Here is a 15,340-nt window from a genome sequence, read left to right on the forward strand (position 1 = left end):
TGCTTGATCTAATGACCGCGGTTAATGCTAAGCGCATTGAGGTCTCTACAATACGAGCTATGAAAAGTCGACAATTTTTATTACTAATAAAGGTAACCTAATAAGAGAGCCATAAAAGCCATTAAATCTGCATTGAATTTTAAAATCTGTTCTCATTATATATTTCTGTAAATGTCTACCAATATTTACTTCGATTATTAATCATTAAGTTCGGACTGGTTTCAACATCACACAATTTGTATACGTCACAAATTCACTTCCTAAAACTCTTAATATAGATGTAGGCCTACTATTTTATTTTTATTAAATTGAATTCAATAAAAAAATTGTTTTCTTGTTTATTGTAGATTTTGCTTCTTGTTTTTTTTTTTTTTTATTCCTCTTTGTTAATAATTGCGATGATGAAGTAACAACGATGATGATAAAAATAATAATAATACTGGGTAAATAGTTTCATCTGGTTGTAGGCCTACTATTTTATTTTTATTAAATTGAATTCAATAAAAAAATTGTTTTCTTGTTTATTGTAGATTTTGCTTCTTGTTTTTTTTATTTTTATTCCTCTTTGTTAATAATTGCGATGATGAAGTAACAACGATGATGATAAAAATAATAATAACACTGGGTAAATAGTTTCATCTGGTTTCCAATAGCAATAGATATATATAATTCCTTGTGTTAAACCAATTATTATTCATTGTTTGTTTTTGTTGACAGTTTCGCTTGGCCATCAGTCAGGCTTCGTTACGACGACGATTATGACGACGATGATGATGATGAAGATAAATATAATAATATTTATCATAATAACATTGATGATGGTAATCATAAAGATAAAAAAATCATATCGACTATATAATAATGATGATAATGGTTATTATAATAATGATACTGATAATATTACGAAGAAAGAATGATTATAATAACAGTGATAACATTCTAATGCTGCTGCTAAATACTTCTAAGTACACTACATACTACTACTACTACTACACTAATAATAATAATAATAATAATAATAATAATAATAATAATAATAATAATAATAATAATAATAATAATAATACGAATAACATAGTGAGTGTCCTATTCTCTGAATTTCATTAGCATTTACAAATATGATTTTACATTAAACTTTAATTACTGTAATTTAACGTGTAAGTCGACGATAATGTCATCATTACCTTGATACTGAAAAAAAAAAACTCAACAGAAATATACCGGTAGCGAATCATTAAAGTAGTTCTTAGAATAGTGTACTTCAAACAATATCGCTATAAATATGCTTATAAAAAACTTAGGTATTTCATTTGATTCTAGACGCACAATTATAATAAATCATTAAAATATCGAAGCTGGAAATAGAATTAAGTGCATTGAATATTAAATAAAGTATCTTACTGATAAAAACAAAATAGCTATTGAGTATTTTACTTGTGAAAAAAAAAGTAAAAACAAAAAACCAAACTTATAATATTACTGAAAGATGTCCATTTCAATGCTCAAGAAAACCAATATTGGCTTGATGTTACATAAAATAAAAATTTAAATAAAAAATTGTTGTTTTTAGTCTATTGTATTTGCAGCGATTTGACAATCTGATTACTCAGAAAGCTCCGTCGCCTTAATAGGGGCCTGCTGCAATGACATTATTTCACTCGTTTCACTGAAGTGTTATTGAAGGGGTGTCCCCTCTCCTGAATAGAAGAGGGTCTACTATATGAAATAATGTTTATAATAGTGATAAGATGATATTGTGGTTAGTATTATCGGTATCATCAGGTCTCACAATATACCGTACACCAGTCCTCGGTAACACAGTCAGGATCACTCTTAAAGCATTTATAAACAGCTAAAAACAATGATATGAGATAACTAAAGTGAGAATAGCATTGAAGAGTGCATATAATTCTGTCGTTATGGGAAATATTTAGTTTGTATTGTGGATTTAACTACCCCAGTTTACTGAGCCCTCTTGTGGTCGAATGACATTGTACCCGAGGATGGCTTGTAGCTGTGATGCAGGTCAACGATTTAATACAAAACACGAACCAGTTGACAAAAACGTAATATAAATATAATAGACTTGTTCTACAAGGAAGTAACTTGCAAATATTTATGTTTTGCTAAAAGTAATGAAATTACTTGTGTATTATGAAAATTGTGTTAAATGGTGATGAATGTTTCTGGTGAAGCGTTGGAGGATGTGGCAATTTATTAATATTACACGAGTTGTTCTATTAATTTACAGCATTAGACCTGCATACTGTCAAGGTATATTTGTTTGATTATATTACTTATTCTTCTTGTTTATATTCACTAGTATGTTTACTGTAAACACGTATGCATATAATAGTTGTCCAATATGTGTTCATATGAGCGCAAAATAATGTTTTAATTCTACAAACATTGATATTTTGATTCAAATATATTTGTATTGCCAAATTTGACCACAGTATTTTAGAATCTGGTCGGTTTTTATTTTCTCTTTAAATATTTTTTTGTCTTGTGCTGTCACGAATTATAATGTACTTTGTCCCTTACATAGCCAGATATGGCTGACCAGAACTGGATGTGACGTTAATAATAAAGTAGAATGAAGTAATCTTTGACAGGCTTATTTAATAAGATGCATTTACACCTAAGCAGAAGAAATGACATGACAGAATGTGATATAAATTTTCTTTCAAATAGGTTGTGATCCAAATCCGTGTCCAGGTGGCAGTATATGCACTGCGAGTGGTGACACTTACACGTGTACTTGTCCTAATATTTTTTACGCCAGTGTTATGAGCTGCCAACTTTATAATCGTAAGAGAAATCGTAATAATTTTCTCCCGATCAACGCCTACCATGCAAACAAATGATGCTAAAATGAACCCACATGAAGAAGTTACCAGTACAGTAGTACAAATCTGTATTCCACATTTCAGCAGTTAAGCAAAGTTACACAACCACTTTATAAGTTGATATAGTCTTATTCCCAAATGACATTTACTACTGACTTTATTCGAGATTTAACTAAATTATGATCTCATCTAGTCATATACACTATTGTAATCACAATGGTAAACAAATACAACTTATAATTATAGTGTCCTATATTTTTTTAAGCTTGTTCAAACAATCCCTGTTCCAAGCCATTATCATGCAATGCATTCACAATACCAGCTGCGTATCAATGTGACTGTACAGGATTCACAGAGAAAATGTGCCAAGAATATACAAGTAAGACTTCACTGTTATAACGTTGATAAAACTGAAGTTTTAATTTGTCCAAAAGAAAATTACATTGAAGAAAAGTCATTGCTCATAAAATTACGATGATTAGGCCTATAAAAAATATATTAATATGAAAATAAAAATGAAAATACAAAATTATTAAGTTATTAAATTATAAAATGCATACAAGATCATAATTATTATAAGTAAACTGGTACTGGTACTTGTAGCCGTTTGATTTCAGACATTCGGCAGACATTGACATTATGTTGGCGTTAAAAGACTGCATATTGTGATGAGGGACCTGTGTACAAACAATTACCAAAAAAAAAAAAAAAACTGGAAAAAAAAAAAAATATGGAAAACTGAATGCTATTTACAAAATATTCTATTAAACAAAAATAAAAAGTAGTAAATTGATAAGAAGAAATATAATTCAACCATGGGAAAAATAAAACTAATTATTGCAAAAAGAAGAAATATGAAGTAGATAGTAAAATCAATTTATGTATAATATAGAAAAATATGTTGGGTATTTAAAAATTGTACGAAAAAATTATATTGCAATGCTTTGGATCACCAAAAAGAACTTTTAGAACTTACAAACGTCTATAAAGAAATGCTTGTGTCTTCATTGTGTTATTTATTCATTTTAATACTGTATACATTGTATTTAAACCCTGTTTGTCAAAGTCTTTGTTTACACACAGGGTAATAAAAACGATTGATTAAGCGCTCCGGCGCTTATTCGAGAGCGGCGCTTAGCGAAAAAAAAATCAGGTTTGGCGCGGCGCTTATTTTTTAGAGCGGCGTTTATTCGAGAATCTAAGGTATCTTCAATGGGGGACGGGAGGGGGCCTGGTGTGATTTTTTTTTTTTTTTAGGAATACCTGTTTAAATATTTAGATTGCGAACTAAAAGAAAGGTGCTATTTGAATAACATGCTGCTGCTGCTATTATTATTATTTATTAAATAATCTGTGCTCCAGTGGATCCAATTTTAGATACCTGCAGTGGCTATGTGGTTACTTCCTCACACACACACACACACACACACACACACACACACACACACGCACGCACACACACAAACAAACAAAAACAAAAAATCAAAACAAAACAAAAAACTCGTTTTTACTTGCCATTGTACCCCGGGCTAGCAAAAAGTCGAGCCCTGAAAATGCTATGTACTCGCTAAATGAATACGAATCATAATTGTGAAGAAATTTATAGTATAAAAATATAATATAAAAATAGATTGGTAAAAGTCTATGTAAACTTGTATTGTGGTATACAATGGGTGTTCCTCGATGAGTTGTCAAAACTTGACCAGTCAGTAGGCGACTGCGTTATATATTGCTACTATTCTGACGGAATGTGGAAAAATACGATATACCTTATTTTTACACCCCTTTTTATGATGTGTTTTCCTGATATATTGTGAAGGCGAACCTATTTTTTATTTAAAAGGTTTAATTATCATTCATTTTATCATCATTACAGTATGTACTAATAATCCTTGTCGTACTGGCTACAGCTGCAGACAGTCAACTGGCTCTAATACATATAGATGTTCCTGTCCTGATGGTTACTTAGGCGAAAACTGTGACGTATATGACGGTAATAATTATTGTGAACATTAGTTTGAGTAGTTAATTGCTGTGCTATCAATTATCTTTTAAAAGCAAAAAAATTCACGTGAATGTATTCCTTTTCTTAATATCACAGAACGATAGCCATAATGCTTAAAATTGTTATACTAATCAAAGTATTGTCAAGTATGAATATTATGTGCAATAATAAGCAATTAGTAGATTTCCTCATAGTACACTATAGGAAAATTATTGTACAAGGTTAGATTTAATGCTTGAAAACAATTTCATGAGGACCTGCAAGGCTGCAGCATCGGTCATTTGGTAATGACACCAACATAGGATGGATGAGATAATTAAGGGCCTTCGTTTTATAGACACCTTATATGGGTGTAGAACTACAAAACGAAGACCGAAGACCCGAAAAACAAAGACCCAAATTTTTTCTCTCAATCGTGATAAAATAATGAAATAGGTACAAGGCAACTGTTTTATGATGATATTGAAATATTTTCAATAAGATAACTGTGAAATAATTGAAGGTCTTCGTTTCTCAGGTATTCGGTTTTCGTTTTACAGACACCCATATAGGGTGTCTATAGAACGAAACCCCTTGAAAATTTCACAAACAGACGCCCAAAACATTTCGAAGTTTTGATTTTGTGAGAGCCTGGCGTATTATCATCAAAATGAAAGAGAAAAAATAGGGATCTTCGTTTTTGGGTCGTCGGTCTTCGGTCTTCGTTTTATAGACACCCAAGAAACAACATCTATAGTAGTATTACACTGAGTTTGCGTAACTAATGAAAGTTTGAATAGACTTGCTTTTACAGCCGTCTAATAAACGTCACGTGATAATCAAATGTTGTCAATAGGTGGCGGTATAAATTGCGCAATATTCTACTGCATTGTAATTGGTAAGTACTGCATAGTGATTGGTAAGTACTGCATAGTGATTGGTAAATACTGCATATTGTTTGGTAAGTACTGCATAGTGATTGGTAACTACTGCATAGTGATTGGTAAGTACTGCATAACGATTGGTCTGTACTGCATAACGATTGGTAAGTACTGCATAACGATTGGTAATGACTGCATAGTGATTGGTAATTACTGCATGATGACTGTGAACTGAAGGAGTACAGTACAGATACGATGAATAACTATTGTAATTTTTATTGTGTTACAAAGAATGTGTTTGTAATGCTATTTGATAGACTTTCGTCAAAGAAATAAACATTTCAGCATTCGAGAGAGAATACAGTCACTGACTTTTTTGGTCGGTGCATGGCAGACAGGTAAAATCGTGCGATGATTTCGTAGGCTAGGCTACGGTCTGTAGTAGTAGGAGGAGGCCTCGGCGGCCTCCTACCTGGCCGTAGGCCTACATCAAAACTTGTCCCTTGACCAATCACTAAGTATTTCAGGGCTGTCCCATAAATTTACTATAACATATTACCCAAAAGTGCTGTTACTGCGTAATTTACGTTACGGTAATTTTGTTACATTATATGTATAATATATAACTTGTAACTTGGTTAAACTTTCCCAAGTGTTACATTCAGATCAGTTGATCCGTTTTTGAAATATTTGGTCTGGGAAGTTTTCCTTTAAATACTCCTCATTACACCCTACTCCGGATCGTCACAAAAACTTTATCATTTCGTTGCTAGAATAATTATTAATTACTAGTAATAATAATTATTCCAAACTGGAATAATTTGCTGGAATATTTTCACTCTTTTCCACTTCTTTTGAAATATATGTTACATGTATTTATGAAAATATTAGTTTATAAATAAATATGATTATGTAAATATTGTTGTATCTTTATAAACGAGAACAACTTTACTAATACTGATTTAGCTTTTTAGATTATTCCATCGAATTACTACTTATATGGTTTTGCATATTCTAAGCTATTTTATATTTAATTAGGTATGGATTAACTTAAATCTACTATTGAAACATTTAAAAAGTTATTAAATGTATTAAAAAAAAGTAGTTTAATTTTAAATCGTAATCTGTTCTAGCAACTCATGTCATATAAAATCAACTTGCACCTAGTGTAACAACATGAATTCACGTTCTGTACATTCCTCCATTATTTCAAGTATATTCATCATCATCGTCAGTTCCATAACCTGTTGGCTAGTGGGAGCACTTCAGATGCAACTTTCCAGACTCAATCCACTTTTTTTTTTGTTTTCAATTATCCTTCCAACTTCTAAATAGTTATTAAATGTATCAATAAAAATTAGTTTAATTTTGATTCGTAATTTGTTCTAGCAATCCATATCATATAAAGTCAACTTGCACCTGTACCAACATGAATTCACGTTTTGTACATTCTTCCATTATTTCATGTACATTTATCATCATCATCAGTTCCATAACCTGTTGGCTAGTGTTAGCACTTTAGATGCAACTTTCAGATTCAATCCACTTTTGCTTGTTTTCGGTTGTCCTTCCAACTTCCACAGCACTCATTTTTGTCCATTCAGCGATTTTGTTTTTTTTTTCTTCCAGTTTTTCGTTGGTCTTCCTTGATTCTGTTTGCCATTTTCAAAACTCTGCAAGATTGATTAAATTGCATAAAGTGCCACTCTGCCTGTGGATATGTCCAAACCATTTGAATGAGATTTTTTTTGTCCTGACAACTGTTAGGAAATTATCAATTTGTCCAATGACATTGATGACAACACAAACGAAAATAATAATATTTACTGAGATTACTCAGACGTGTATACCTTCTTTTATCCACACATTTTATATTACAGCATGCTACAGCAACCCGTGTCCAGGAGGACCATCAACATGCACCTGGTATACCAACCCAACTAGATACACCTGTGCCACCAATAACGGTATGAAAACTTGTAAATTCTTTAACGCTAATATCATTAATAATAAATTTGTTGTTAAATTTTGCCACTGAAATTAGATTTGTTATTGAGAGCCATTGACTAGATGTCAGTGGTAATGGTACTACTACTACTAATTTGTAATCTTAATATTTAAAACACTTTTATTTACTTATTGACGTAACGGTCCTTAATTACTGTACATTATTTTTCATTAATTATTTTTTCTTTTTTATTGCTAAAACGGCACAATATAATCCACCGGGAGGTTGGACAGAATCTCAAAAGCGAACCGTTAGCATGTGATCCTCAACCACCCGGCTTCACAAAAATACAGTGTTCAAAATTTAAAAAAATGTCTGTTTTTATAATATTTTAACATATTTATTTATTAAAGAATAAAAGAATGAACTATAATTTGTGTAATTTGCGTTGAGAAAATGTCTGAAACCACTTACCGTACCTTACAAAACAATGACTTCATAAATAAAAAAGTGAACAAAAGGAGCAATTAAAAGACTTATAATTTATGTTGTGAGGGGTGGGGCATAGCTTAATAAACTAATGGTTAAGATAACAGGCTAAATATCTGGAGGCCGTTGATAGGATTCCCATCCGAATCACCAGAGAGGTATTTAGGAACGTAGACCTACGATAATACGTCACTAATTTCCTGACGCAAAACCATCGGAATCTACTTTGGGATCAACATGTTTTACACTTTTTTTTACAAAAATAAAAGAATGAACTATAATTTATGTAAACTCAGTGTCGAGTGGTTAAGACGCATTCTGAAGGTCGTGGGCATCAATTCAATTTTTCGCAAGTAATTGGTAACGTACTGAACATTAAGTACGATAACTGGTCAGGTTTTTGGAGAAAAAAACATCATCACAACCAATTTTAAGCTGACCATTTAGGCTAGCAGGCTTAACTGATGTAAATATAATTTCAAATATCTAAAAAGTAAAAAGTCTTTCATGTCGAACTTCATTTATCTCATACATGTATGTCTGTCAGACTGGCTACATAAACAGCAACTGTATATAATAGCATCGTAAACAATAATATAAAACACATAATGTAAACATATAACAATATATAATATGAATCAAAGATATTTTCTTGTAAGTATTTAATACAGTAGATCATCACCCTTCTCTTAATTGTTAAACAAAACCATACTGAATTGTTAAATAATTTATGAAAAATTAATAAATTCTGTATAATTTTAGGTTGTATGTATAATAATGATTTCAATGACGAGTTTGGAAGTAATGAATGAAATAAGATTTTAACTAAATTATTGCAATGCAGCATATCAAATATTTTTCGTCTAAGGTTGTGTATGGCGGGCCGAGATAACATTTAATCGAAATTATTAATAATAGAGAATCCTCTATTAATAATAGAGATATCTCTATTTACAGCGACAATAGAACTATCTCTATTAATAATAGGGATATATAGTCTATTAATAATAGAGATATCTCTATTGTGTTTCGTGTCAGAACATTGACGGTAGCAACAAATAGCTATGATTGGAAATGTAGGAAGGATTCATATTGTGTATGAGCATGAGTTTGTAATCACTCGTCTTGAGAGAGAACTAAATTATATTCGACGGTATTATCAAGAGAATGACAACAGCTATCAAGGATGTGAAATTAGTCCTTTACAAGGAAGTTTAGTACACATGTGTTTCCTAGATAGGGCACCGGAAATCCTTGTACCTTCTCTAGTGTAACACGTACGGTCCAAAACACGGTTAAACTTCATGCACGCAGATGGGGAAACAGCTGCGTATCCAGGGAGTACCTGAGCACCCCCCCCCCTTTCAAATGTTGAAAAAAGTGGCCCTTTTTAAAGTATTAAAATGCCATTTTCCGGCATCTAGAAGTCCCAATCTCTTAAACCTTTCTCACATCAGATTTAACCATATGGGGCTCCAAGTAGATATAGGTAATTGCCGTAGATTTTATGTATTAAAGTGTCATTTTTGTTCATTTAAATGTCTCAAATTACAATTATCTTACCTCAGCCTCAACCAGAGGTGGATCCATATATATATAATTTAAATATATATTTATATTATAAAATATTGTTTTAATAAGAACAGTATGTTAACGAATTAAATAAAATTATCTATTAGTTGTATATAGATTTAATATAGTTAAGGCATAATATCATAATATGAAGTTCTATTTATAAAACATTTTAAATGTGAAACAAATGGTCATATTGCATCTGTATAGTCTGGTCTAGAGGCAAAAATAATAAGGTAAATATAATGTTCGTGTTAAAGATATTTTTTACTCTAAAGAATACAGAAAGAAGAAAAGTAACATGATCCGGAGCGGCTCAGAATTGTACCGAAAATTATATAATAATGATAATGGCATTGTTTTTACGAGTTTGTATTAAGTTTTTGAGCACTAATCATCAGAGGTCAAGGTGCCGAGCCTTTCCATTTTAGTAAGTGCCCCTTTTCGGGTCCCCTGTGTACCGGTATATATATAGAATGCCTAAGATAAATGGATTAAACCAATTTAAAAAAAAAAAACTACGCGATTTTTTTTCTTTTAATATGTACGCGTGTGCAGTTGTTTTTTTTTTGCATCAAATGTCATTTTCGCTACATCGCTCTAGCTGGTTGCCAATATTTTTCGTGACCAAAAGTGAGTTCGACAAGTTTAAACTTTTTTGCGGCGAGTCGTGACGAAAAAAGACGCATCCAATCATATCAATGGAAATTGTCACGTCATTCAAAATGACCTCATTTGACAATGTCCGATTCAAGTGTGGTCTATCATTGACCTCATTTTTTCAATGTCCGAATTAAATGTTGTCTATCATTTAACCTTATTTCCCCATCTTAAAAGAAAATTTTGTTCAAGAAGACCAGCTTAATTGCTGTCTCTTATACACATCTAGATGTGTATAAGAGACAGGTAGATCATCACCCTTCTCTTAATTGGTGCGTGCGCTTCCCGTTCCCCCCGTAGATACGCCACTGGGGCTAAGCTTCTGATATCGAGGACCCACCAAACAAATTATTTTCGCTAGAGTTAGATAAAAAACTTTTACTATGTACAGTAGTACGAAAGTACGGTTTTTTGGGACAATAATTAGTTCAGAGGGCTATAGGAATTGTATTCAAGTTAACTGCAATTGAGTTAGTGTTAAGTGTAATGTAACTGTAATTGTATTAGTGTTAAGTAACATTAATTGTATTCGAATTAACTAAAATTGAATTAGTGTTAAGTGTAATGTGATTGGTCAGTTTCATGAAAAGCTGTATTTTGATACAATAGCCAATCACAATCACTCAATGGAATACCAAATTTGGTCAATTAGTGTTAAGTGGAAATGCATTCAACTTAACATTAAATGCATTAGTGTTAAGTGCAATTGAATTAGTGGTAAATGCATTCATTTTAACATTAAATGCATTAGTGTTAAGTGCAATTGAATTAGTATTGAGTGGAAATGCATTCAACTTAACATTAAATGCATTTCGAGTTAACTGGAATTGAATTAGTGTTAAGTGCAAATGCATTCAACTTAACATTAAATGTATTCTTGTTAACTGCAATTGAATTAGTGTTAAGTATAATACATTCAACTTAACATTGAATTGTATCCAAGTTAACTGCAATTGAATTAGTGTTAAGTGTAATGTAACTGTAATTGGATTAGTGTTAAGTAACATTAATTGTATTCGAATTTACTTAAATTGAATTAGTGTTAAGTGTAATGCAATTGGTCAGTTTCATGAAATGCTGTATTTTGATACAATAGCCAATCACAATCACTCAATTAAATACCAAATTTGGTCAATTAGTGTTAAGTGGAAATGCATTCCACTTAACATTAATTATATTCGAGTTAACTGCAATTGAATTAGCGTTAAGTGTAATGCATTCAACTTAACATTGAATTGTATTCAAGGTAACTGTAATTGAATTAGTGTTAAGTGAAATGCATTCAACTTAACATTAATTGTATTCGATTGAATTAGTGTTAACTTAAATGCATTTTAATTTAACCTCAATTGCTTAACAACACTTAACACAATTCAATTGCAGTTAACTGGAATACATTTAATGTTAAGTTGAATGCAATTTGCACTAAACACTAATTCAGAGGTATATGATAAAACGGCTTGCCATAGTACCTGCCACACTGGTTTTAATGGGAGCGACTGTAGCGTCTATGATGTTATGAGCATTTAGTAAATTCACAGTTAATAATAATAATTATTATTTCAATGAAAAGGTTCGGAATAACAATAAAATATAATTTTATATAAAGTCTTGTAATGCAGCATATCAAATAATTTGTCATATTAGGTTGTGCGAGTAATCCGTGTAACACAGGACAATGTACATCATCTACCAACAGCTACACCTGTACCTGTCCTACTGGCTACACTGGCAGCGACTGTAGCATTTATGATGGTATGAGCATTTACGAATTCTCACGTACGGTAATAATTACTATTTTAATGGTGAGTTTTGAAATACTAAATTAAATCAGGGAGTTGTTATAGGCACTATAACATCTCAATGAATAAATATTTTTTTCATTATTATCGTAATAGATTAAATCATCTGTCATTTTAGGTTGTGCGAGTAATCCGTGTCCTACAGGGCAAATGTGTACACAGTACACCAGCTTCTACACCTGTACCTCCTGCCACACTGGCTTTACTGGGAGCGACTGTAGCATCTATGATGGTATGAGCATTTAATAAATTCACAGTTAATAATAATTATTTCAATGAAATGTTTCGGAATAACAATAAAATATAATTTTATATAAAGTATTGTAATGCAGCATATCAAATAATTTGTCATATTAGGTTGTGCGAGTAATCCGTGTCACACAGGACAATGTACATCATCTACCAACAGCTACACCTGTACCTGTCCTACTGGCTACACTGGCAGTGACTGTAGCATTTATGATGGTATGAGCATTTACGAATTCTCACGTACGGTAATAATTACTATTTTAATGGTGAGTTTTGAAATACTAAATTAAATCAGGGAGTTGTTATAGGCACTATAACATCTCAATGATTAAATATTTTTTTCATTATTATCGTAATAGATTAAATCATCTGTCATTTTAGGTTGTGCGAGTAATCCGTGTCCTACAGGGCAAATGTGTACACAGTACACCAGCTTCTACACCTGTACCTCCTGCCACACTGGCTTTACTGGGAGCGACTGTAGCATCTATGATGGTATGAGCATTTAATAAATTTACAGTTAATAATAATTATTTCAATGAAATGTTTCGGAATAACAAATGAAATATGATTTTATATAAAGTATTGTAATGCAGCATATCAAATAATTTGTCATTTTAGGTTGTGCGAGTAATCCGTGTCACACAGGACAATGTACATCATCTACCAACAGCTACACCTGTACCTGTCCTACTGGCTACACTGGCAGTGACTGTAGCATTTATGATGGTATGAGCATTTAATAAATCCTCACGTACAATGACAATGTACACTGTATACCAACAGCTACACCTGTACCTGTCCTACTCACTACATTGGCGGCAACTGTGAACAGATGAAATATGATGTTATATAAATTATTGTAATCCATACTTCCGCAAATAAGTGCCCAGGCGCTTATTTATTTTTTTTTCTTCACTTTTTGAGGGGCGCTTATTCAAATAGGGTGCTTATTCAAACGGGGGTTGGTATTGGAACATGTGGGAAATTGAAGGGGTGCTTCTTGAATGAAAAAAGATAAGGACATTTGGAAACCGAATAAACGAATGGATCTGGTGTATAGAAAAGATAACCGTCCAGAGAACATAGCTCATGACATGAATGCTGTGAGTAGTTACACAACAGCAGATAAAAATTATTGTTGGTGTTATACGCTTGTTGGCGATTTGCCGATTGAGATTAGCAGAAATCATTGGAGGGTTTCTTGCGAAGATGAGAACGTGCCAGAGGTGCAAAATGTTGGGAAAAGAAAAAGAGAAGTAGGACTAGACAAACGTTAGAAGAGGAAAGTTGGAGATACTGTCCAGGGGAAATATATAATTTGTTATTTCAGGATGCATGAGTAACCCGTGCCATACAGGATACATCTGTACATCGTATACCAACCCAGATAGATACACCTGTACCTATGAGGAATTTAAACTAATTCTCACAGACACCTATGATGATAACTATTCTATTGATGAGTTTTGAAATAATAATTATCCCTCAGGCAGTAGACACTTTGCTATCCTGGTCAATCCAGAAGCGTAAAGTTAACATTGTGAGCATGAGTTGACATCCACAAAAGTGTGAAGTAAGAATCCGGAAGTGTAATGTTGACATTATGTCACACTCGTGATGTGTGATATGACGTGATTTTACTACTCTACTACCCGTAAACTCGGTCGTGTGTGGTACGATGTATTGCTAACCAATTCGTCATTATCTATCAGGCGCACAGTTCCGAAAATTGGAAGTTAAAATTAAATCGAGTAGAAGTGGTTAAACGGATCTACAGTTGAACTCAGGTCGAGACTGTTTTCCTTGTGGTTTTTTACGTTGTTTTTTCTACCATAACTCGGTGATTTTGGAGTTGCAACAAAAACTATTATTAATAATACTATTAATTCATTAATCACTTTCGACATCACCGCTTCTATTACATTTTGGCAGTAGACACACGCTCCATGCCCTACAGGATACATGTGTTTACCACAATTACATCTTAACAGTACCTGTCGTGCTGGCTAATCAGATAGCAAACTGTAGCAAAATCTGCTGAATATATTTCTATGTTTTTAATAATATTAATGTTATGGAATGTTAGTGTCGACCGTGTTCTGTATAATGTTATTGGCATGAGGCTTGGGGCTGATTTCCTGACGAATGTTAAGTTTTGGGCTACAGGATTAAGTGTATGGCGCTGGCTTGGAGAATAAGGAACAACAGAGGATTTTATCCAGTGGAGGTTCCAGCTGAGGTTAGGGAGGGGGAACAGGATATCAATCAATTCGTAGAATACTGAATATTGACATTTAGAGTGGGAAATACAAGAGAGAAAAAATGAACACTAGGGTCCAACCAAGAGGAAAATAAACCCCGGGATTTAAAACCATGTCTTATTTAGAGACAATCCAAAACTTACTGTTACGTGGTCCAGGTGGAAAAATCTGACCACCCGGTGTCTCCCCCAACAATATCGTGCTACAATAACATTTAGCAGCAACAATTAAGAACTCAACAACCTATCACACTAAACAAGAATAAAGGGGTGGTTCCAGAGAGAATTTGGGTAGGGGCCATTTGACGGGTGCTTTTGGAATTTATTTAATTTTGGACTTCAAATTAGGATACATCTGTACATCCTATACCAACCAAGATACATATACATGTAATTGTCCCACTGGTTACTCAGGGAACAGATGCAGCATTTATAACGGTAGGCCTATGTATCGCATAAGATACTGCTAGTTACAAGTTACTTCATCAATTTAACAGGTACCGATAATTTTTTGAACTAAATTGTAATTTAGTATTTTGTTAGTGTAATTCTCGAACCACATACTACTTCATTTTGTTGCATCATATAATGTAATTAAGAGGGTTGTAATTTGAAAAATAATAATTATATATAGGTATATATA

The 15,340-nt window shown here is 32.5% G+C and overlaps 1 protein-coding gene across 1 annotated transcript; it reads left to right on the plus strand.

The window, feature by feature from the left end:
* Positions 1-2,874: 2,874 nt before the first annotated feature.
* On the plus strand, positions 2,875-13,907 carry LOC117100187 (fibropellin-1-like). The gene is made up of 10 exons (XM_033239783.1): positions 2,875-2,899; positions 3,115-3,228; positions 4,726-4,842; positions 7,595-7,681; positions 12,031-12,138; positions 12,304-12,417; positions 12,543-12,650; positions 12,816-12,929; positions 13,056-13,163; positions 13,768-13,907. Exons 1-10 carry the CDS (start codon positions 2,875-2,877, stop codon positions 13,905-13,907), a joined length of 1,035 nt encoding a protein of 344 aa, XP_033095674.1.
* Positions 13,908-15,340: the final 1,433 nt, after the last annotated feature.

The sequence above is a fragment of the Anneissia japonica genome, unplaced genomic scaffold (assembly GCF_011630105.1).
Source record: "Anneissia japonica isolate Jap-2015-1 unplaced genomic scaffold, ASM1163010v1 scaffold15250_len41314_cov120, whole genome shotgun sequence".
Taxonomy (NCBI): Eukaryota; Metazoa; Echinodermata; class Crinoidea; order Comatulida; family Comatulidae; genus Anneissia; species Anneissia japonica.